A 24,441-nucleotide genomic window follows, 5' to 3' on the forward strand; every position below is an offset into this window, starting at 1 on the left:
CTGACGTGGTCTTCCTGTCTGGGTTGCCCCCCCCCCCTTGGGTTGTGCCGTGGCGGAGATCTTTGTGGGCTATACTCGGCCTTGTCTCAGGATGGTAAGTTGGTGGTTGAAGATATCCCTCTAGTGGTGTGGGGGCTGTGCTTTGGCAAAGTGGGTGGGGTTATATCCTGCCTGTGTGGCCCTGTCCAGGGGTATCATCGGATGGGGCCACAGTGTCTCCTGACCCTTCCTGTCTCAGCCTCCAGTATGTATGCTTCAGTAGTTTATGTGTCGGGGGGCTAGGGTTAGTCTGTTATATCTGGAGTATTTCTCCTGTCTTATCCGGTGTCCTGTGTGAATTTAAGTATGCTCTCTCTAATGCTCTCTTTCTCTTTATTTATTTATTTCTCTCAGAGGACCAAAGCCCTAGGACCATGCCTCAGGACTACCTGGCATGATGACTCCTTGCTGTCCCCAGTCCACCTGGCCGTGCTGCTGCTCCAGTTTCATCTGTTCTGCCTGCGGCTATGGAACCCTGACCTGTTCACCGGACGTGCTACCTGTCCCAGACATTCTGTTTTCAACTCTCTAGAGACAGCAGGAGGGGTAGAGATACTCTCAATGATCGTCTATGAAAAGCCAACTGACATTTACTCCTGAGGTGCTGACCTGTTGCACCCTCGACAACTACTGTCATTATTATTATTTGACCATGTTGGTCATTTATGAACATTTGAACATCTTGGCCATGTTCTGTTATAATCTCCACCCAGCACAGCCAAAAGAGGACTGGCCACCCCTCATAGCCTGGTCTCTAGGTTTCTTCCTAGGTTTTGGCCTTTCTAGGTAGTTTTTCCTAGCCACCGTGCTTCTACACCTGCATTGCTTGCTGTTTGGGGTTTTAGGCTGGGTTTCTGTACAGCACTTTGTGGCATCAGCTGATGTAAGAAGGGCTATATAAATACATTTTATTTTATTTTGATTTGACACTGCCTTCTCGGAGTGCACGTCCTGGTAATCCGTCTGGCCCTGTGGCCTTGTGTATGTTGACCTGTTTAAAAAGGTCTTACTCACATCGGCTACAGTGAGCGTGATCACACAGTCGTCCAGAACAGCTGGTGCTCTTATGCATGCTTTGGTGTTCCTTGCCTCGAAGTGTGCATAGAAGTAATTTAGCTCATCTGGTAAGCTTGTGTCGCTGGGCAGCTCGCGGCTGAGCTTCCCTTTGTAGACTGTAGTAGTTTGCAAGCCCTGCCACATCCGACGAGCGTCGGAGTCGGTGTAGAACGATTCATTCTTAGTCCTGTATTTACTCTTTGGCTGTTGCCAGGATGGGAAGGGGGTGGGGGCCACAAAAAAACTGAACTCATCATGAGGGGCCGAAGTGGCTCTGTGGTCTGGTCATGGGATTTGCAACCGCTTATTCGACAATTCTTACTACAAGTTTAGATAACTGGCCGCTCGACAGCAAAATTGTTTTAATGATATGAGCTAATTGAAATACTTCTGATGCACTAGCAAATTTAGAAATGGCACCTTGTGCATTCTATTATTCTAACTTTCAACAGTAAGTCGAGAACCTGACTGAGTTCCTAAATAGTTCCACACACACACACACACACACACACACACACACACGCGCGCACACACGCACACACACACGCAGTGCAATCAGAAAGTATTCAGACCCCTTGACTTTTTCCACATTTTATTACGTTACAGCCTTATTCTAAAATGGATTAAATAAAATGGTGCAAATTTATTACAAATGTGACGACCCTCCCACTCTGTCTGCCATATTCTGTCTTTGTTCTTTTTTCCTTATTAGGATGCCGGTGGGCGGAGTTGAGAGGGTCGTCAGCTTCATGGGAAACACCTGGGCCCGGTGTCTCCCAGGATAAATAGACCTCTTCCACATTCATGGAGGAGACTCTCTCCATGCAGACACCTTTGTAGATTGTGTTGTGGTTCTTGGTGGTTTTTGAGTTGTTTACTTTAGCATCTTTTCAACACCCTGCATTTTCACATTCATGCATGCAAAACACTCACTTACACTACTGATTACACACACCATTGTATATTTTCCTTAGTTGCTTTAGTTAATAAATATATATTTTGTTACGGCTTATCTCCACGTTGTCTCCCTTTTGTTACGGGCTTTGAGCCGGTTCGTGACAAGTGGGGGCTCGTCCGGGATCTTTGAACTGTTGGGTTGGGAGACCGTGGAGGTACGTGTTTGGTTTGCATATTTTGTTTGAGTTTGATAGGCCCAGTATTGGTTGCCTTTGTTGTTTGGGTTGTGTGCTGCGTTGGAGAGAGTATAATGGTTAGTTTCCAGGCCCTGCCTAGCCTGGAAACGTTTGTTCTACTTTCTGTTGGGACATCAGTCTGAGGTGAGTGATCAGCTGTGTACCTTGGTGGGAGATTTGGGTAGGGTAGTGGAACTTGCTATCCGGAGCTATAGCCTTTTTCCCCTGATAGGCTTAGCGACGTGTTTCAATTTTGGAATATGTTGGGCATGGTTAATGTTTGTTATTTTTGTGTGGTGTCTGTGGACTGAGCAGTTGTCTCGGGGGCACATCCGTGGCTTGTTGGAATTTGCCAGCATGCTGGGGAGTTCTATTTCCTTGCCAGCGGGCTACAGTGCGTAAATACCCACCGCAAATCCGCACGAAGACTAGGGTTGAGTTATTGTAGGTTTTGGGGAAGCTCTGTATCTCATCTCTCTTCTGTGGTGCTCAGGGTGATTGTCAATTCTCGGGTTGTGGTCTGGTGTGCTCAGCAGAGGGGAAGAGCGAGAATTTTTTTTTTTGTGACTATGGCTTCTTATATAGATGAGTTCATTCGCTTTCCATCTGAGGAATTGTTAGATTTAGGTACTAAAGAACAGCTGTTAAAGGTTGCTGAACACTACAAGGTTGAGATTAGTGATAAACGTCTAAAGAATTCTATTAGGTTGATATTGAAAGCCAATCTGATGGAGAGTGGTATTCTTGAAGTTACCACTGGGCCAGCCTCTGCTGAGAATTTGTCGTCTCCCCATATTGTTACAATGGCCATTCCATCGGTTAGTCCTAGTAGCCTTCTTTTTGAACAGCAGAAAGTGTTACAGCTAGAGCATGATCGTGAGAAGCTAGAGCAGGATCGTGTAAAGTATGAAAAGGAATTGGCATTTAAACAAGATATGGAGCGTGCTAAAATCAAGTTGCAACAAGAACGTATAGAGTTGGTTAGGGAAGGAAAGATCTCAGGGGAGAGTTTGTTTTGGAAAGGTGACCCAGATTTACCTAGGGGTAGTTCCTCTTTTGGTCGTGCCCCAGAGACATTTGATATTGTTGGGAACTTACGGTTATTGCCTCAGTTTAATGAAAGGGACCCAGAGACATTCTTTTCGTTGTTTGAGCGTGTTGCTGACGCTAGGAGTTGGCCTGATTCTGACCGCACTTTAATGTTGCAGTGTGTGCTGACTGGTAAAGCGCAGGAAGCATATTCAGCTCTTAGTGTACACGACAGTGCCAATTATGATAAAGTTAAAACAGCTGTGTTACAGATTTATGAATTGGTCCCTGAGGCTTACCGCCAACGATTTAGAACTTTAAAAAGGAATGATAAGCAGACTCATGTTGAGTTTGCACGTCAATTATCTTTACAGTTTAATCGCTGGTGTTCAAAGGGTGCTTACGCTAAATCTAAGCCTACCGCGTTAGCTGCACCTGTTCCACATCAGTTCACTCATGACTCATTTCCTCAGGCCCAGGAGAAGGTGAAAGTCCATATTGATCCAGACTATTTACCTTTCATTACGGAAGGTTTTGTGTCTATGTTAGGAAGTAAAGACCTAGTGCCAGTGAAGATCCTGAGAGACACAGGTGCCTCTGAATCATTTGTGTTGGAGTTTGTGTTACCTTTTTCTGCTAAGACTGATTCGGGGAATTGTGTTCTAATTAGGGGAATAGGTTTGAACACTGTCAGTTCCATTGCATAAACTGATGTTGGATTGTGGGCTGGTGAAGTTGTTGTGGGGGTGCGTCCTTCGTTGCCTATTGAGGGTATCGACGTTATCCTTGGGAATAACTTGGCTGGTGAGCGTGTATGGCCTGTCATGTTTCCATCTCTAGTGGTTTCCACTAAGCCGTCAATTGTTGGGATTCCTGATGAGAGTGTACAGAGTTTCCCAGAGGTGTTCTCTGCGTGTGCAGTGGCACGTTCTATGAGCCGTGGCGCCTATCACGCGCAAAGTCAAGGAGCACTGGAACGTTTCCATCAAATACTTAAGTCTTTGTTGAGAGCTTATTGTACTGAGATGGATAAGGATTGGGAGGAGGGGTTGCCTTGGTTACTGTTAGCCGCTAGGGAGGTTTCACAGGAGAGCACGGCTTTCAGTCCAAATGACCTTGTGTTTGGACATAGGGTGCGTGGACTTTTATCTGTTCTCCAGGATGACTGGAAGTCTCCCGAGCCTCCTCAGTCCCTGTTATCGTATGTGTGTGATTTCCGGCGACGGCTGTACGCCGCTGGTGAAATGGCTAAAGAGAAGTTATCATCTTCACAGGAGAGGATGAAGGGCATATTTGATCGCCGAGCTGAGCCTCGTCAATTTAGTCCGGGTGACCAGGTTCTTGCTCTGCTGCCAATTGTTGGTTCTCCTTTTCAAGCCAAGTTTCAAGGTCCATATACAGTGGTGTGCCAGTACACTGAGCAAAATTATCTAGTGGCCACTCCAGAACGGAGGAAAGCACACCAGCTGTGCCATGTAAATCTGTTAAAACCCTATTATGCGGCCTCCGCAGTGGTTAAGGGCGCTGTACTGGGTTCGCGCCCAGGCTCTGTCGTAACAGGCCGCGATCGGGAGGTCCGTGGGGCGACGCACAATTGGCCTAGCGTCGTCCGGGTTAGGGAGGGATTGGTCGGTAGGGGTGTCCTTGTCTCATCGCGCACCAGCGACTCCTGTGGCGGGCCAGGCGCAGTGCGCGCTAACCAAGGTTGCCGGGTGCACGGTGTAGCCTCCGACACATTGGTGTGGCTGGCTTCCGGGTTGGATGCGTGCTGTGTTATTAAGCAGTGCGGCTGGTTGGGTTGTGTATCGGAAGACGCATGACATTCAACCTTCGTCTCTCCCGAGCCCGTACGGGAGTTGTAGCGATGAGACAAGATAGTAGCTACTACAACAATTGGATACCACGAAATTGGGGAGAAAAATGGGTAAAAAAAAAATTAAAAAATAAAAAAACTATTATGCACGTTCCTCTGAGACTGAACAGTGGGATTCTACAGAGGACGCTAAAACCTGTTCTTTTGGCTGATACCGTTGTTTCCTTGGGTTCTTGTCGTGCTAGATCTGTTCATGAGGAGGAAGATGTTCCTGGTCCTGACGATTGTATATTGCAGGGTAGATTGAAAAATTCAGAAACACTGGATATCTTAGACAGTCTTCTCACTCACCTACCTGTTGATGGGCGGAAAGAGATGGTTGGTCTGCTTCAGAGATTTCCAGGTTTGTTTTCTGATACACCTACACGTACAAACTTAATAGAACATGATATTGACATTGGAGATGCTGACCCCATTCGTCAGCGGTTCTATAGAGTTTCTTCAGAGAAACTACGTTGTCTGGATGCTGAGGTCAAGTACATGCTGGAGAGTAAGATAGCAGCGCCTTCTTTCTCCAGTTGGGCTTCTCCCTGTATCTTGGTCAGTAAACCGGATGGTACAAACCAAATCTGTACGGCTACCGTAAGGTAAACAGTGTCACAAAGCCAGATTCATTTCCTCTTCCTCGGATGGAGGACTGTGTTGATCAAGTGCAGCTAAGTTTGTGAGCAAATTTTACCTGTTAAAAGGCTATTGGCAGGTGCCACCGACGACTAGGGCACGTGAAATCTCTGCCTTTATTACACCCTTTGGTCTGTATTCGTATTCGGTTATGAGTTTCGGTCTGCGTAATGTACCTGCGACTTTTCAGCGACTTATGAACAGGGTTGTCGCCGGTTTGACCGGGTGCGCTGTTTATTTGGACGATGTAGTGATATATGCAGATACTTGGGAAGAACATCTGTCCCGTATTCAAGCCTTGTTCGAACATCTGGCTGCGGGTCGCCTCACAATCAATCTGGCTAAATGTGAGTTTGCTCAGGCAACCGTTACATACCTTGGAAAAGTGGTTGGACAGGGTGAAGTGCGTCCTGTTCGGGCTAAAGTGGTGGCTATTGATGTTTTTCCACCACCAACTACTAAAAAGGAACTGATGCGTTTCTTGGGCATGATTGGTTATTACCGTAGTTTTTGTAGTAACTTCTCTACTGTGGTCGCTCCCTTGACCGATATGCTGAAAGCTAAGGCTGTTTACGTTTGGTCTACTCGTTGTCAACACGCTTTTGAAGATGCAAAGAGGTTGCTTTCCTCAACTCCGGTGCTGGCTGCTCCTCGCATGGATTTGTCATTTACCTTGCAGGTGGATGCTAGTCATGTGGGGGCAGGTGCAGTTTTGCTGCAAGCAGATGTGTCTGGGGTTGAGAGGCCTGTTAGTTTCTTTTCCAAAAAGTTTAATGATTATCAGTTGAACTATTCGGTTATTGAAAAGGAAGCACTAGCACTCATTTGGGCGCTACAACACTTCGAAGTGTATGTCGGGTCGGGGGTAATACCTATTGTGGTCTACACCAACCATAACCCCCTCACTTTTTTGAGGTCCATGATGTGTCCAAACCAGAGGATAATGTGATGGTGTTTATTTTTACAATCATTCCATCTCGATGTGCGGCTCATCCGGGGGACTGAAGACGTGATTGCTGATGCTCTCTCTCGTGTGCCATGTTCCTGAATGTTTACGTGACTGACCATTGGTTGGGGTTGTCATGTTCTATCTTTCCTGTCTGTTCCCTCCTGGTCTTGTGTTCTTCTTTCCTCTTAAATATTGCTTCCTATGTGCAAAGGTTGCTGAGGTCTGGGGAGGAGGAGGTTGGTTGGTGCATGTGGAGGTGTGAACAGATAACCCCTCATCAATTTGGGACGCAGAGGCTGTGTCAATTTGGGACGCAGAGGCTGTGTCAATTTGGGACGCAGAGGCTGGTATGTTGTTCCGGGGTCCTTGTTGGTCCCCGGTTTTATGGGGGGGAATGTGACGACCCTCCCACTCTGTCTGCCGTATTCTGTCTTTGTTCTTGTTTCCTTATTAGGATGCCGGTGGGCGGAGTTGAGAGGGTCGTCAGCTTCATGGGAAACACCTGGGCCCGGTGTCTCCCAGGATAAATAGACCTCTTCCACATTCATGGAGGAGACTCTCTCCATGCAGACACCTTTGTAGATTGTGTTGTGGTTCTTGGTGGTTTTTGAGTTGTTTACTTTAGCATCTTTTCAACACCCTGCATTTTCACATTCATGCATGCAAAACACTCACTTACACTACTGATTACACACACCATTGTATATTTTCCTTAGTTGCTTTAGTTAATAAGTATATATTTTGTTACGCCTTATCTCCACGTTGTCTCCCTTTTGTTACGGGCTTTGAGCCGGTTCGTGACACAAATAAAAAATGGAAATATTCAGACCTTTTACTCAGTACTTTGTTGAAGCACCTTTGGCAGTGATTACAGCCTCAAGTCTTATTGGGTATGATGCTTCAAGCTTGACACACCTGTATTTGGGGAGTTTCTCCCATTCTTCCCTCATCTCAAGCTCTGTCAGGTTGGATGGATAGCATCGCTGCACAGCTATTTTCAGGCCTCTCCAGAGTTGTTCAATCGGGTTCAAGTCTGGGCTCTGGCTGGGCCACTCAAGGACATTCAGAGACTTGTCCCGAAGCCACTCCTGCGTTGTCTTGGCTGTGTGCTTAGAGTTGTTGTCCTGTTGGAAAGTGAACCTTCGCCCCAGTCTGAGGTCCTGAGCTCTCTGACTAGTCTCCCAGTCCCTGTCACTGAAAAACATCCCCACAGCATGATGCTACCACCACCATGCTTCACCATAGGGATGGTGTCAGATTTTCTCCAGACATGACTCTTGGCTTTCAGGCCAAAGAGTTCAATCTTGGTTTCATCAGACCAGAGAATCTTGTTTCTCATGGTCTGAGTCTTTTACTCCAAGTGGGCTGTCATGTGCCTTTTACTGAGGAGTGGCTTCTGTCTGGCCACTACCATAAAGGCCTGATTGGTGGAGTGCTGCAGAGATGGTTGTCATTCTGGAAGGTACTCCCATCTCCACAGAGGAACTCTGGAGCTCTGTCAGAGTGACCATCTGGTTCTTGGTCACCTCCCAGACCAAGACCCTTCTCCCCCAGATTGGCTGGGCAGCCAGCTCTAGGAAGAGTGTTGGTGGTTCCAAATTTCTTCCATTTAAGATTGATGGAGGACACTGTGTTCTTGGTGACCTTCAAAGCCGCAGAAATGTTTTGTTACCCTTTTCCAGATCTGTGCTTCGACACCATCCTGTCTAGGAGCTCTACAGACAATTCCTTTGACCTCATGGCTTGGTTTTTGCTCTGACATGCACTGTGTGTGCCTTTCCAAATCCTGTCAAATAAGTTTATTAATTACCAGACTCATACATTTCAGCCCAAATAAATTCTGCAGAGAGTTCACATCTCAACATCAACTGTTCAGAGGAGACTACGTGAATCAGGCCTTCATGGTCGAATTGCTGCAAAGAAACCACTACTAAAGGACACCAATAAGAATAAGATACTTTATTGGGCCAAGAAACACGAGCAACAGACATTATACGAGTGGAAATCCGTCCTTTCGTCTGATGAGTCCAAATGAAAGATTTTTGGTTCCAACCGACGTGTCTTTGTGAGACACAGAGTAGGTGAACGGAAGATCTCTGCATGTGTGGTTCCCACCGTGTAGCATGGAGGAGGTATGATGGTGTGGGGGTGCTTTGCTGGTGACACTGTCTGTAATTTATTTAGAATTCAAGGCACAACTAACCAGCATGGCTAACACAGCATTCTGTGGTAATACGCCATCCCATCTGGTTTGTGCTTAAGATGACCTGGCCTCCACAATTACCCAACCTCAACCCAATTGAGATGGTTTGGGATGAGTTGGACCACAGAGTGAAGGAAAAGCAGCCAACAAGTGCTCATTATATGTGGGAACTCCTTAAAGACTGTTGGAAATGCATTCCAGCTGAAGCTAGTTGAAAGAATGCCAAGAGTGTGCAAAGCTATCATCAAGGCAAAGAAAGGGTGGCTACTTTGAAGAATCTAAAGTATCAAATATATTTTCATTTGTTTAACACTTTTTTGGTTTATACATGATTCCACATGCGTTATTTCATAGTTTTGATGTCTTCACCATTATTCCACAATGTAGAAAATAGAAAAAACAAAGACAATCCCTTGAATGAGTAGGTGTTTCCAAACTCTTGACTGGTACTACACACAGAGAAAGTTATTTTTGGTGTCGTCCCCCAGGCCACCAGTTGCCCATCCCTGATCTACAGCATCAAATAAATCACACTGTGAATGGGGGATGGTAGTAAGTGACAGGTGTAATGGTTTGTGCCAAGTACTGCAACTCTGCTGCGGCGATGCAACTGAATAATAGGAAGGTGTTCCTCATGTTTGGTATGCTCAGTGTTTGAGCCTTCCCTGTCAATAATGTTGGGTACAGATAGGATATTTGTTGTTTTCATTACATTACTTGTCAAGCATGGGAGGATTTGGTTTGAACATGCAGAGATCTGATCTGCTCAGGGTGTGTCACAACTTTGTCTCACACATCAAAAGTGTATTCCGTTAAAAACATGAAATGATAATTGTTGGAAACTGGCCCTAAACTGTCAATACTATCACTCATCAACCTAGATCAATTCAAAGTTTCACCAGAAATAATCCTCTCTGATCCCATATAATATGCATCAGTGACAAAGAGTAAGGATTTTCAGTAGTTCTGCTATCAATCATAGTAGTTCTATGGCAAGGAAACTTGTGGGTAAGGGATTTGGTGTCATGAAGGCTTTTGACTGAAGGCAAAATATACAGTGCCTTGCGTAAGTATTCGGCTCCCTTGAACTTTGCGACCTTTTGCCACATTTCAGGCTTCAAACATAAAGATATAAAACTGTATTTTTTTGTGAAGAATCAACAACAAGTGGGACACAATCATGAAGTGGAACGACATTTATTGGATATTTCAAACTTTTTTAACAAATCAAAAACTGAAAAATTGGGCGTGCCAAATTATTCAGCCCCGTTAAGTTAATACTTTGTAGCGCCACCTTTTGCTGCGATTACAGCTGTAAGTCGCTTGGGGTATGTCTATCAGTTTTGCACATCGAGAGACTGATTTTTTTTTCCCATTCCTCCTTGCAAAACAGCTCGAGCTCAGTGAGGTTGGATGGAGAGCATTTGTGAACAGCAGTTGTCAGTTCTTTCCACAGATTCTCGATTGGATTCAGGTCTGGACTTTGACTTGGCCATTCTAACACCTGGATATGTTTATTTTTGAACCATTCCATTGTAGATTTTGCTTTATGTTTTGGATCATTGTCTTGTTGGAAGACAAATCTCCGTCCCAGTCTCAGGTCTTTTGCAGACTCCATCAGGTTTTCTTCCAGAATGGTCCTGTATTTGGCTCCATCCATCTTCCCATCAATTTTAACCATCTTCCCTGTCCCTGCTGAAGAAAAGCAGGCCCAAACCATGATGCTGCCACCACCATATTTGACAGTGGGTATGGTGTGTTCAGCTGTGTTGCTTTTACGCCAAACATAACGTTTTGCATTGTTGCCAAAAAGTTACATTTTGGTTTCATCTGACCAGAGCACCTTCTTCCACATGTTTGGTGTGTCTCCCAGGTGGCTTGTGGCAAACTTTAAACAACACTTTTTATGGATATCTTTAAGAAATGGCTTGGAAATTTACTTGGCTCATCGTGCTCTAGCGACTCCTTGGGCGGGCCCGGCGCTTGCAGGCTGACTTCAGTCGTCAGTTGAACGGTGTTTAGTCCCAAGGTCCTTAGCTTAGTGATGAGTTTTCAGGGCACTATGGTGTTGAACGCTGAGCTGTAGTCAATGAATATTGTATTCTCACATAGGTGTTCCTTTTGTCCAGGTGTGAAAGGCCCGTGTGGAGTGCAATAGAGAATGTATCATCTGTGGATCTGTTGGGGCGGTATACAAATAGGAGTGAGTCCAGGGTTTCTGGGATAATGGTGTTGATGTGAGCCATGACCAGCCGTTCAAAGCACTTAATGGCTACAGACCTGAGTGCTATGGGTCTGTAGTCATTTAAGCAGGTTACCTTGGTGTTCTTGGGCACATGGACTATGGTGGTCTGCTTGAAACATGTTGATATTACAGACTCAGACAGGGAGATGTTGAAAATGTCAGTGAAGACACTTGCCAGTTGGTCAGCATATGCTCGGAGTACACGTCCTGGTAATCCGTCTGGCCCCGCGGCCTTATGAATGTTGACCTGTTTTAAAGGTCTTACTCACATCGGCTATGGAGAGCGTGATCACACAGTCGTCCTGAACAGTTGATGCTCTCATGCATGTTTCCACGTTACTTGCCTCGAAGCGAGCGTAGAAGTAATTTAGCTAGTCTGTTAGGCTCGTGTCTAGAGGTCGACCGACTATGATTTTTCAACGCCGATATCGATTATTGGAGGACCAAAAAAGCCGATGTCGATTAATCGGCTGATTTACATTTTTTTTAAATGTATTTATTTGTAATAATGACAAGTACAAAAATACTGAATGAACACATTTATTTTAACTTAATATAATACATCAATCAAATCAATTTAGCCTCAAATAAATAATGAAACATATTCAATTTGGTTTAAATAATGCAAAAACAAAGTGTTGGAGGAGAAAGTAAAAGTGCAATATGTACCATGTAAAAAAGCTAATGTTTAAGTTCCTTGCTCAGGACATGAGAACATATGAAAGCTGGTGGTTCCTTTTAACATGAGTCTTCAATATTCCCAGGTAAGAAGTTTTAGGTTGAGGTTATTATAGGAATTATAGGAATTCTCTCTATACAATTTGTATTTCATATACCTTTGACTTTTGGATGTTCTTATAGGCACTATAGTATTGCCAGTGTAACAGTATAGCTTACGTCTCTCTCCTCGCCCCTACCACATCGACAACAGCCACCCTCAAAGCATCGTTACCCATCGCTCCACAAAAGCAAAGCAAGGGGAACAACTACTCCAAGTCTCAGAGCGAGTGACTTTGAAACGCTATTAGCGCGCACCCCGCTAACTAGCTAGCCATTTCACATCGGTTACACTAGCCTAATCTCGGGAGTTGATAGGCTTGAAGTCATAAACGGCTCAATGCTTGAAGCACAGCAAAGAGCTGCTGGCAAACGCACGAAAGTGCTGTTTGAATGAATGCTTACAAGCCTGCTGCTGCCTACCACCGCTCAGTCAGACTGCCTCTATCAAATATCAAATCCTAGACTTAATTATAACATAATAACACACAGAAATACTATACTTCTGTGTATTAATTTTAAGAAAGGCATTGATGTTTATGGTTAGGTACATTCGTGCAACGATTATGCTTTTTTCTCAAATCCGCTTTTGTTACATCATCCCCGTTTGGCAAGTTGGCTGTCTTTGTTAGGAAGAAATAGTCTTCACAGTTCGCAATGAGCCAGGCGGCCCAAACTGCTGCACATACCCTGACTCTGTTGCACAGAACGCAAGAGAAGTGACACAATTTCCCTAGTTAAAATAAATTAATGTTTGCAGGCAATATTAACTATATATGCAGGTTTAAAAATATATACTTGTGTATTGATTTTAAGAAAGGCATTAATGTTTATGGTTAGGTACACATTGGTGCAACGACAGTGATTTTTCGCGAATGCGCTTGTTAAATCACCCGTTTGGCGAAGTAGGTTATGATTCAATGATAAATTAACAGGCACCACATCGATTATATGCAGCGCAGGACAAGCTAGATAAACTAGTAATATCATGAACTATGTGTAGTTAACTAGTGATTATGTTAAGATTGTTTTTTACAAGATACGTTTAATGCTAGCTAGCACCTTACCTTGGCTCCTTGCTGCACTCGCATAACAGGTAGTCAGCCTGCCACGCAGTCTCCTCGTGAAGTACAATGTAATCGGCCATGATTGGTGTCCAAAAATGCCGATTACGATTGTTATGAAAACTTGAAATCGGCCCTAATTAATCGGTCATTCTGATTAATCGGTCGACCTCTACTCGTGTCAACTGGCAGCTCGCGGCTGTGCTTCCCTTTGTAGTCTGTAATAGTTTGCAAGCCCTGCCACATCTGTTGAGGTTTGAAGCCATTGTAGTACGATTCGATCTTTGTCCTGTATTGACGCTTTTCCTGTTTGATGGTTCGTCGGAGGGCATAGCGTGATTTATTATAAGCTTCCGGGTTAGAGTCAAGCTCCTTGAAAGTGGTAGCTCTACCCTTTAATCCATGGCTTCTGGTTGGGGTATGTACGTACAGTCACTGTGGTGACGACGTCATTGATGCACTTATTGATTAAGTCAGTGACTGATGTTGTGTACTCCTCAATGCCATCGGAAAACCCCCGTAACATATTCCAGTCTGATGCTAAAATGGCACAGATACAGTACAAAGATGAGTCCTCTATCTATCTCTATGTGAAGGTCATGCGAGATGGAGCTTGAATCTGATAATGGTGGAAATAAGTATGTTAAACTAATGTAGGAAAGTTAACTTTTAGTGAAGGTATTACCCGGTTGAATCTGGTAGGAGTTCGTTTTCTGGGAGAATTGGGTCCCGATTTGGTGGATCCGTGGGAAGTATCCAAAATGGTAAAGAAAGCCTTGAGTAAAGTACAGTCAGTGAAAATCACAAGGGCTGGGCTTGTGTTGATTTTGTGTGTTTATGCTGATCAGAAGGATAATTTTCTGGGCCTCAAAATTGAGTTAATGATTATGCTATGTCATGTATTGACCTACGGAGCAGGGTGGGTGCCTGTCAAAGGAGTAAGTTCTGGAGTGTCTGAGAATGTTGACATTAACATGCTAAAGAAAATTCCTGGAGTGGTCGACATTCGTAGGATGAATCGTTTGGTCAATGGAAGGAAGGAGAACTCTGCCTCTGCAATGCAGTACTGCAAGGCAAATGCAGCATTCCATTGGAAATGCACTTCTGGTGTACCAAAATGCTGTCGGTGTGAACGAGGCGTAAAGAGGCAGGCACATAGGACAAATGTGCTAGATGTTAAATGACACATTTCTCGAGGTAGGAATATTAAAATCTGGCATGTATGATAGAGTCTTTCAATATAAAAGTCATATTCTTATTAATTTATAGGTTAGTGAGAGTGACTTTATCGCAGTGCATTGTCATACCAGCCATAGTTCTGCCTGCTAGAGCCCCAATAGCTCAGATACACAGGAAAACATTAAATGACCCAGGGAAGCGATAGGACACCACAAAAACATATAACATTCAAAATGGGTGAACCTTTCCTTTTAACATCCGAGGAGCTACATGGATTATTGACTCGTGCAGTCCCACCCTATATATACAAATTGTTGTTTTTTGGGGAGGGGGGGTAAATTCTTTCGTAGTTTGTGTTTTAATTTTAATTTTATTTTCCCCGTAGTGGAATAAACATTTATTTTATCAATATCAATTATTTATTTAATCCCCGTCCAGTTAGAGGCGACAAACATTTTTGCATGTAGCTCGCCAATAAATCCAACGAAGAAGACTAATAATAATAATAAGAAGAAGAAGAAGATGAAGACATGATCAAAGATTTTATAACGAAATCAAGATAGACCACATCTTGTCGTTTCCAATGGGAACGAATTATCATAGTGAACAGAACAAGCAAGGAGGTGGGCAGGGCCATGCACGCGTTAGCGATAACCTATTGGCGCGTTGTAGTAGACGTCTCCATATTTCGTTAGGGAACGCCTACTATGAATTCCCTTGTGCAGTAACTCAATTCGGATTTGCACTCCCAAACAGCGAAATTTAAAATTTCAAAGAATAACACTTCATAACAAGTGTATTGAGATCAAATGTTTCATCGATTAAAAAATTTGCCGTGTCGGCCAAAATCCATCTCGTTCCCTCTTCTCCCACTACGCGCCAGTAGGCACCTCTCACTACCATATTTGCTTGTGAGTGGAAACGCCAACCGGTTGCTTCACATTTATACATCCAGTGAAATATCTGTCTTGTTGTTCTATCTTTGACATGATGACGCGGAGCAGGAAGTGTGTGTTGTTTTGATTGACGGAATATGGTTGAATAACGATGAACTGAGACAAAATTGTTGATTTATATAAAACAAAAATACATTTCTCTTTGCTCTGAAGGTAAGGTCATAGTCTCAAGTCTGAACCCTCAAAGTCCTTTGCAGCATCATAGCAAACATACTAGCTTACCTAGCTTAATTTCTAACGTTAACTAGCCAACTAAAAAGTTACAGCAGCTAGTTAACGTTACCTCCAAGCTACAAACGAATGGGTTATCTACACTGTACAAAGATTAGGAACCATGGATGTATTCATAGATGCCAAGGGAAGCCAGGCTAAATTGGAGAAAAAAATGCATATAACAATATATATTTCGTCTCTCTGTGTTTCATAATTGTCCTTCAATTCGCAGAGGCTGAATGTATCTCACCGGAAAAAAAAGCATCCGAGCAAACTAAACAGCGAACATCTGTCTCCCTACGTGTATGCCATCTATCTGATGCTGTCTGGTCTAAACTCTCACTCGAGTATGACATTGTTGCTGCCCATACTTGATTGGAATGCAACGGAAGCCAGCGAGCATTTGGCCTCCCTTGATCGTCAATTTTTTATATATTTTTTTATCAGCGTTAATTAAGCTAAACTGAGCCAGTTCAACTGTGAATGGTCCTGGCTCACCCCAAAAAAGTGTCAAGGAAAGCCAGCTTGGATTTTGGCATCCCTCACATCAAATCGCAATGAGATCATTCATCATTGACAGAACAACTTGAATTGTTGCATCCCGTTGTGTTGTAGCCCTTTGGTGGCTAGATTGCTTGCTAAAATTGGCCCTTAACTAAATTATCCATGGATGGAGATAGGGAGTTGGTCTTGTGGTTTTACTTAATTCTCCATACTAGACAATGATTATAATGACGATTCTGATTAAACCATTAATTCATGCATTGTTGTGCCCTAGCCTGAGAGGATGGACATTCAGCATGTAACAGGCTAATGTTAACCAGCTAAAGTTCTCCATGAATGGAATTAGGCTTGCAAGTAAGCATTTTAGCCAGGTAGCCTAGGACAACAAAAAATAAACACGTGTACTGTATGGCTGAGTGATAGACTGTTTCATCAACATGAAAGAAAGGAGGATGGCATTGGCGTTTCTCTACAAGTAGGGTGAGTCAACATATTTTCTACTTGCGTTCACGCATACTCATGCAGACAGAACCATGGACAGCCACATTTTATTTTGCTTACGTTGATTGCAATAAAAAAAAATGGTATCTTTTAGTTGTTACTGTATTAGACTAAGCAGAGGTGATGGAATGGTGGAGGCAGCTGCTGTTTTCTTTGCGACTTGCGGTAACTCACTGTGGTTCTAAATCAATAGTTCTTTAGTGGTCCGTAAAATCCGGAAACATTAACTTGCTTGACCATGCTGTTGGTCATGTTACATGTAATAAACTCAGGAAAAAAAACTTACTCTCACTGTCAACTGCGTTTATTTTCCGCAAACTTAACATGTGTAAATATTTGTATGAACATAACAAGATTCAACAACTGACATAAACTGAACAAGTTCCACAGACATGTGACTAACAGAAATGGAATAATGTGTCCCTGAACAAAGGGGGAGTCAAAATCAAAAGTAACAGTCAGTATCTGGTGTGGCCACCAGCTGCATTAAGTACTGCAGTGCATCTCCTCCTCATGGACTGCACCAGATTTGCCGGTTCTTGCTGTGAGATGTTACCCCACTCTTCCACAAAGGTACCTGCAAGTTCCCGGACATTTCTGGGGTGAATGGCCCTAGCCCTCACCCTCCGATCCAACAGGTTTCAGACGTGCTCAATGGGATTGAGAGCAGGGCTCTCCGCTAGCCATGGCAGAGTACTGACATTCCTGTCTTGCAGGAAATCACGCACAGAACGAGCAGTATGGCTGGTGGCATTGTCATGCTGGAGGGTCATGTAAGGATGAGCCTGCAGGAAGGGTACCACCATGAGGGAGAAGGATGTCTTCCCTGTAACGCACAGCGCTGAGATTGCTTGCAATGACAACAAGCTCAGTCCGATGATGCTGTGACACACCACCCCAGACCATGACGGACCCTCCACCTCCAAGTCAATCCCGCTCCAGAGTACAGGCCTCAGTGTAACGCTCATTCCTTGAACGATAAACACGAATCCAACCATCACCCCATGCGCACAAAACCGAGACTCGTCAGTGAAGATCACTTTTTGCCAGTCCTGTCTGGTCCAGCAACGGTGGGTTGGTGCCCATAGGTGACGTTGTTGCCGCTGATGTTTGGTGAGGACCTGCCTTACAACAGGCCTACAAGCCCTCAGTCCAGCCTCTCTCAGCCTATTGCGGACAGTCTGAGCACCGATGGGGGGATTGTGCGTTCCTGGTGTAACTCGGGCAGTTGTTGTTGCCATCCTGTACCTGTCCCGCAGGTGTGATGTTCGGATGTACCAATCCTGTGCAGGTGTTGTTACACGTGGTCCGCCACTGCAAGGATGATCAGCTGTCCGTCCTGTCTCCCTGTAGCGCTGTCTTAGGCGTCTCACAGTATGGACATTGCAATTTATTGCCCTGGCCACATCTGTAGTCCTCATGCCTCCTTGCAGCATTGCCTAAGGCACGTTCACGCAGATGAGCAGGGATCCTGGGCATCTTTCTTTTGGTGTCTTTCAGAGAAAGGCCTCTTTAGTGTCCAAAGTTTTCATAACTGTGACCATAATTGCCTACCGTCTGTAAGCTGTTAGTGTCTTAACGACCGTTCCACAGGTGCATGTTCATTAATTGTTTATGGTTCATTGAACAAGCTTGGGAAACAGAGTTTAAACCCTTTACAATGAACATCTGGAGTTATTTAGATTTTTATGAAGTATCTTTGAAAGACAGGGTCCTGAAAAGGGGACATTTATTTTTTTTTGCTGAGTTCATGATTTGTGTACAAAACGGGACAGAGGATGCTATCCGATTTTGTGATAAAACAAAGGTGTCTTTGAATTTATTTTACCACTGTGTCTAATTGTTTCAGCCTTTAGGCCTAAATATCACGGTCGCAAGGCATATGAATTAACAGGTTATAAGAGCAAACAACGCAATTGTCACTACACAGGTTGTAATATGGCCTTCTTTTCTGGCTTCCCCAGTGATTTTACCACCACTGTTAGGAACACCTACTCTTTCCATGACATAGACTGACCAGGTGAAAGCTATGATCCTCTATTGATGTCACCTGTTAAATCCACTTCAATCCTTGTAGATTGACAGGTTAAATAATGATTTTTAAGCCTTGAGATAATTGAGACATGGATTGTGTGTGTGCCATTCAGACGGTGAATAGGTTAGACAAAAATGTGAGTTATGGGCCTCCCGGGTGGCACAGTGGTCTCAGGCACTGCATCTCAGTGCTAGCTGTGCCACCAGAGCCCAGGCCCTGTCGCAGCTGGCCGCGAGGCCCATGGGGCGGTGCACAATTGGCCCAGCGTCGTCCGGGTTAGGGAGGGTTTGGCCAGCAGGGATATCCTTGTCTCATCGCACACTAGCGACTCCTGTGGCGGGCCGGGCGCAGTGCACGCTGACTAGGTCGCCAGGTGTACGGTGTTTCCTCCGACACATTGGTGCGGCTGGCTTCCAGGTTGGATGTGCGTTGTGTCAAGAAGCGGTGCGGCTAGGTTGGGTTGTGTTTCGGAGGACGCATAGTTCTCGTCCTTCGCCTCTCCCGAGTCCCTACGGGAGTTGTAGCGATGAGACAAGACTGGATACCACGAAATTGGAGAGAAAAAGGGGTTTAAAAAAAAGAAAAGATTTGAGTTCCTTTGAACTGTAGTAGGTGCCATTGCAGTTCTTGAGTTAACCTACGGTTAACTGCCTGTTCAGGGGCAGAGCGACAGATTTGTACCTTGTCAGCTCGGGGGTTTGAACTTGCAACCTTCCGGTTACTAGTCCAACTCTCTAAGCACTAGGCTGCCGCCCCTAAGAATGGTCCACCACCTGAAGGACATCCAGCAAGCTTGACTCAACTGTGGGAAGCATTGGAGTCAACATAGTCCAGCATCTCTGTGGAACGCTTTCGACACCGAGAGTCAATGCTTCAACAAATTGAGTTTGTTCTGAGGGCAAAAGGGGGTGAAACTCAATATTAGGAAGGTGTTCCTAACGTTTTGTACACTCAGTGTATGCGGCCAGATGATATCTCGACTAGCTAGCTTGCAACCGCTTATTCATAAGATCATCTTTCGATAAGCTTCATTACCAAAGTGTATGATATAGTAATTAGATTGAGTCCTAGGCTAGTCTGAGCAGATTGTGTTGTAGCTAGCCATTGTAATTTATATATTTTTCATTATTTACACAGGTGCATGGTTGCTCTACATGTGAAACGCCTGTATGAGTGACGCACACAACCACAGCACTCCACCACCATGGGCCAGCGAAGGAGGGGGGCGGCTGCCCATGCTCCCCCAGCAAACAGACACCATGACGGGCTCACAGTAGCTCCCCAGGCCCCAACCAGGAAACACAACATTTGCATGGTGTCAGACTTCTTCTACCCCAATATGGGAGGGGTGGAGAGCCACATCTACCAGCTATCCCAGTGTCTGATCGAGAAGGGCCACAAGGTGGTGATCGCCACCCACACCTACGGCTGCAGGAAGGGGGTCCGCTACCTGACCAATGGACTCAAGGTCTACTACCTGCCCCTGCAGGTGATGTACAACCAGTCCACCGTCACCACCTGCTTCCACAGCCTGCCACTTCTGCGCTGTGTGTTCGTCAGGGAACGCATCACCGTGGTGCACGCCCACAGCTCCTTCTCCGCTATGGGACACGATGCACTGTTCCACGCCAAGACCATGGGCCTCAACACGGTGGGTAACCATGGGCCTCAACACGGTGGGTAACCATGGGCCTCAACACGGTGGGTAACCATGGGCCTCAACACGGTGGGTAACCATGGGCCTCAACACAGTGGGTAACCATGGGCCTCAACACGGTGGGTAACCATGGGCCTCAACACGGTGGGTAACCATGGGCCTCAACACGGTGGGTAACCATGGGCCTCAACACGGTGGGTAACCATGGGCCTCAACACGGTGGGTAACCATGGGCCTCAACACGGTGGGTAACCATGGGCCTCAACACGGTGGGTAACCATGGGCCTCAACACGGTGGGTAACCATGGGCCTCCACACGGTGGGTAACCATGGGCCTCCACACGGTGGGTAACCATGGGCCTCAACACGGTGGGTAACCATGGGCCTCAACACGGTGGGTAACCATGGGCCTCAACACGGTGGGTAACCATGGGCAAGGCGGTAACATATCACATTCCTGAAATAGCTTTTTATGTGTCCATCTAGTATAAATAACTAAAGGTTGTTTTCTGTTTACAGGTGTTCACTGACCACTCCCTCTTCGGTTTTGCTGACGTAAGCTCGGTGCTGACCAATAAGCTGCTGGCTGTGTCTCTGTGCGATACCAATCACATTGTGTGCGTGTCATACACCAGTAAGGAGAACACAGTGCTCAGGGCAGGGCTCGACCCCGAGATTGTTTCTGTCATCCCCAATGCCGTCGACCCCAGAGACTTCACCCCCGACCCCTCCCAACGGCATGACGACAGGATCACCATCGTTGTGATCAGCCGTCTCGTCTACCGCAAAGGTAGGGTGGGGTGAGACTATACTGTATATAATGATAAATGTAGCAAAAACTTGATCTACGTCATTTATTATTACATACAGTTCCTGTAGGTATGATTGTAGGAGTGTGAAGTGTCATTTCCTGCTCTTTCCCTTTTTTAAGGAATAGATCTTCTGGGAAGGATCATCCCAGAGCTCTGTCTGAAACATCCAGATGTACATTTCTTGATTGGTGGAGAGGGACCAAAGAGAATCGTGTTGGAGGAAGTGAGAGAGAAATACCAACTACACGACAGGTACAATTATACAGTGGTGTGTGTATGTGGTTGTATGTGTTTATATGTACTGCATGTGTCTGATTTGCTTCTCTCTCTCCCAAGGGTGCATCTCCTGGGGGCCCTGGAGCATAAGGATGTGCGTGGGGTGTTGGTCCAGGGACATATCTTCCTCAACACCTCCCTGACTGAGGCCTTCTGCATGGCCATAGTGGAGGGAGCCAGCTGTGGACTACAGGTGGGTTCAACCCTTATCACAACACAGGCCAGGTATAGTATATGTTAGCTGGTGCACTGTGAGATAAAGTGGTTGATACCTGGAACTGGTTGGGTGTAAGTCAGGGATTGTCTAATGAAAAGCAGTGGTGGATTGAGTGGGTGTTTGTCCATTAAGATGAATGGGGCAACGAGGTGAACTTTGTACATGTGTGGGTGTTTAGATGTATAGTATGCTTGTAATGTGAGGGAGTTTGAGATCTGATAATTTTGTGTGTGTGCGTGTAGGTGGTAAGTACGCGTGTTGGAGGGATCCCAGAGGTTCTGCCTGAGCATCTGATCACCCTGTGCGAGCCAACCGTGCATTCTCTGTGTGCCGGCCTGGAGAGTGTCATCGCTAGGCAACTATCGGGCTGCGTTGCCTCCCCCGCCACCATCCACGCCCACGTCCGCACCCTGTACACCTGGAGGAACGTCGCAGAGAGAACAGAGAAGGTAGGCTCATTCATGCTTACATACTCTCTATATTATTATGTTTCATAAATCTACACTGTGATACACTTTCATAATACCTTTCATTGACTCCGACTGAGATACTGATGAGGTCTAATTAATTGATACTAACACTGTGTCTATGCTCTATGTTCTGTCAGGTGTATGATTGCGTCGCTGGGAAGGAGGTTCTTCCTCTGGACAGACGGCTGCTCAGACTGAGGGCCCACTGTGGCCCCGTGGCAGGCTCCATCTTTGCCCTCTTTGCTGTTCTCGACTTCCTCTTCCTGCTCCTCCTCCGCTGGCTCCTCCCAGACCGCCTCATAGATATTGCCATGGACGCCACGGGCCCTCAGGGGTTGTGGAGGCGGGGCTTGAGCGATAGGAAAGGAACTCGCTCTAAAAGTGCCGTCTTGACAAAGGAGTAGTCAAGTGGTCACAAGACCAAGCTCTGATCACAACTCCAAGCAGGCACAAATCCTTATCCTCAATTGTTATATAACTCCTGAAAATACAAGTTTTTAAAACATTTTTTTACTTGATATCTGACCGCACTTACCTTATGGCCTGTGGAGACTGACCACCCGTTGCAGGATGTTTCAGGAGGAACCCGTGTGTTTTCAATAGGATTGTTTGTTTTTTTAAATTATTTTTTTGTTTTGTTTTCCTCTATATATTTAATGTATTATTTCTTAAACTTGATATGATCAAAAGGATCAATACTTTGTAGTTATGTATCTTTTGTAATGTTATTTCTTTATTATTTTTTAAAATCCTTCTGAGTGGCAGAATCAAATCAAATCAAATTTTATTTGTCACATGCGCCGAATACAACCGGTGTAGACCTTACCGTGAAATGCTTACTTACAAGCCCTTAACCAACAATGCAGTTTTAAGAAAATAAGAGTATTATATTTACTAAATAAATTAAAGTTTAAAAAAAGTAACACAATAAAATAACAACTAGGCTATGTACAGGGGGTACCGGTACCGATACAATGTGTGGGGTTCAGGTTAGTCGAGGTAATATGTACATGTAGGTAGGGGTAAAGTGACTGCATAGATAATAAATAGTGAGGGGGGGGGTCAATGCAAATAGTCCAGGTAGCCATTTGCTTAGTTGTTCAGCAGTCTTATGGCTTGGGGGTAGAAGCTGTTCAGAAGCCCTTTGGACTTAGCGCTCCGGTACTGCTTGCCGTGCGGTAGTGGAGAGAACAGTCTAGCAAACAAATACATTTATAAAAAATCTCATTTTGTCTGTCATAGTTGAAGTGTACCTATGATGAACATTACAGGCCTCTCTCATCTTTTTAAGTGGGAGAACTTGCACAATTGGTGGCTGACTAAATACTTTTTTTGCCCCACTGTAAATAGGAACAAAAACAACACAGTTTTCACTGTAAACAGCTGACCAGACAAAACGCATAGCTGAAAGGGGAGGAGATGTGGCTGGTAATTCCTTTATTTTCAAGTCTAAGGATAGGCCACCATTCACACATCATTAGGGGCGTAGACTGGGTAATGCACATCGATTATTGTCACTGGCCAAACCCTAACCTGGACAACGCCCTATGGGACTCCCAATCACGCCCGGTTGTGATACAGCCTGGAATCAAACCAGGGTCTGTAGTGACACCTCTAGCACTGAGATGCAGTGCCTTAGACCGCTGCGCCACTCGGGATCCCTGAAATTCATTACTAATTAGTGACCTTAATTCATCCACCAAGTACAAGGGTGGAGCAAAAACCAGCGGAAACTCAACCCTTTGTGGAATGAGTTCGACATGTGGGGTAGAGGAATTTAATATATAACCAAATCACAAAGCAAGTGAAGTGAACATAGTGAACAGTGTGATGGAATATTTTTTATACATGGTTATTTATTAATCATCGTCTTCCAAATAAACAAACTCAAAGATTCAAAACTTTTTGTATGCATCTACAAAAAAAACAGGAAAGCAAAACCAATTCTCCAACCATTGCGTTTTCGAATCATTGGTTTTCGGGAGAGAAAAAAACGTGTCCTCTTCTTGATCTTTGTGAATCCATAAACTAAAAGGGTCCATCTTTGCATATCCACCTCTGCTCTCAGTGTGTGGTGTGCCGTTGTTACCATCTGACCACGCAGATTGACCCCATTCCATTCCATACACATACACACACCTCTCAAACAGGATGTACAAAAGCTTGTGCTTAGCATCAAAACAGTGCAGGGCCCTAACAAACCGTAAAGGCTAATTTCCTCTCCCCATTCCCCCTCCCTATCCCCATCTCTCCTCCCCCAGGTGTGCATTTACATCACTGAAATGAAGGGCCAATTTCATCTACAAAGTGACGAGAACAGAGCAGGGGGAAGGAAGGACATACAAACAGAATACAACAAACCTCTCAGACACGCACAGACATACATACATTCAAACAGTTAAAAACAGTATCAGAGAAAAAGAGGACTGAACCCTAGGTACTGTCTGCTTTGTTGCTGTTTGGTGATTAAGTTAAACAAACAACAAGGTTGTCTATATTTTATTCTGTCAAATTGAGAAGAAAAAAATTGTCATTTGGCTTCACTTTCCCTTCCATGTTGTAGCTAGCTGACTAAATGGGTTAGCTAGCTAGCCAATGTTAGTTAGCAGGCTACGTTAGCTGGCAATGGCTA

General features: G+C 44.9%; 1 protein-coding gene across 7 annotated transcripts; it reads left to right on the forward strand.

Annotated features, from left to right (window-relative positions):
- The first annotated feature begins 1,914 nt into the window (after positions 1–1,914).
- LOC110502009 (phosphatidylinositol N-acetylglucosaminyltransferase subunit A) lies at positions 1,915–22,665 on the forward strand. 7 transcript variants are annotated; one of them, XM_036959556.1, is made up of 8 exons: positions 15,141–15,277; positions 15,570–16,321; positions 19,515–20,028; positions 20,554–20,824; positions 20,966–21,098; positions 21,183–21,315; positions 21,582–21,788; positions 21,947–22,665. In XM_036959556.1, the coding sequence occupies exons 3-8, from the start codon at positions 19,582–19,584 to the stop codon at positions 22,211–22,213; spliced, it is 1,458 nt and encodes a 485-aa protein (XP_036815451.1). In that variant the 5' UTR covers positions 15,141–15,277; positions 15,570–16,321; positions 19,515–19,581; the 3' UTR covers positions 22,214–22,665. The 7 variants fall into 7 exon arrangements, with proteins under 7 accessions (XP_036815452.1, XP_036815453.1, XP_036815450.1 ...); XM_036959557.1 differs by lacking the exons at positions 15,141–15,277; positions 15,570–16,321 and adding an exon at positions 1,915–2,372; XM_036959558.1 differs by lacking the exons at positions 15,141–15,277; positions 15,570–16,321 and adding an exon at positions 1,915–2,207.
- Positions 22,666–24,441: the final 1,776 nt, after the last annotated feature.

Source organism: Oncorhynchus mykiss, chromosome 22 (genome assembly GCF_013265735.2).
Source record: "Oncorhynchus mykiss isolate Arlee chromosome 22, USDA_OmykA_1.1, whole genome shotgun sequence".
Taxonomy (NCBI): domain Eukaryota; kingdom Metazoa; phylum Chordata; class Actinopteri; order Salmoniformes; family Salmonidae; genus Oncorhynchus; species Oncorhynchus mykiss.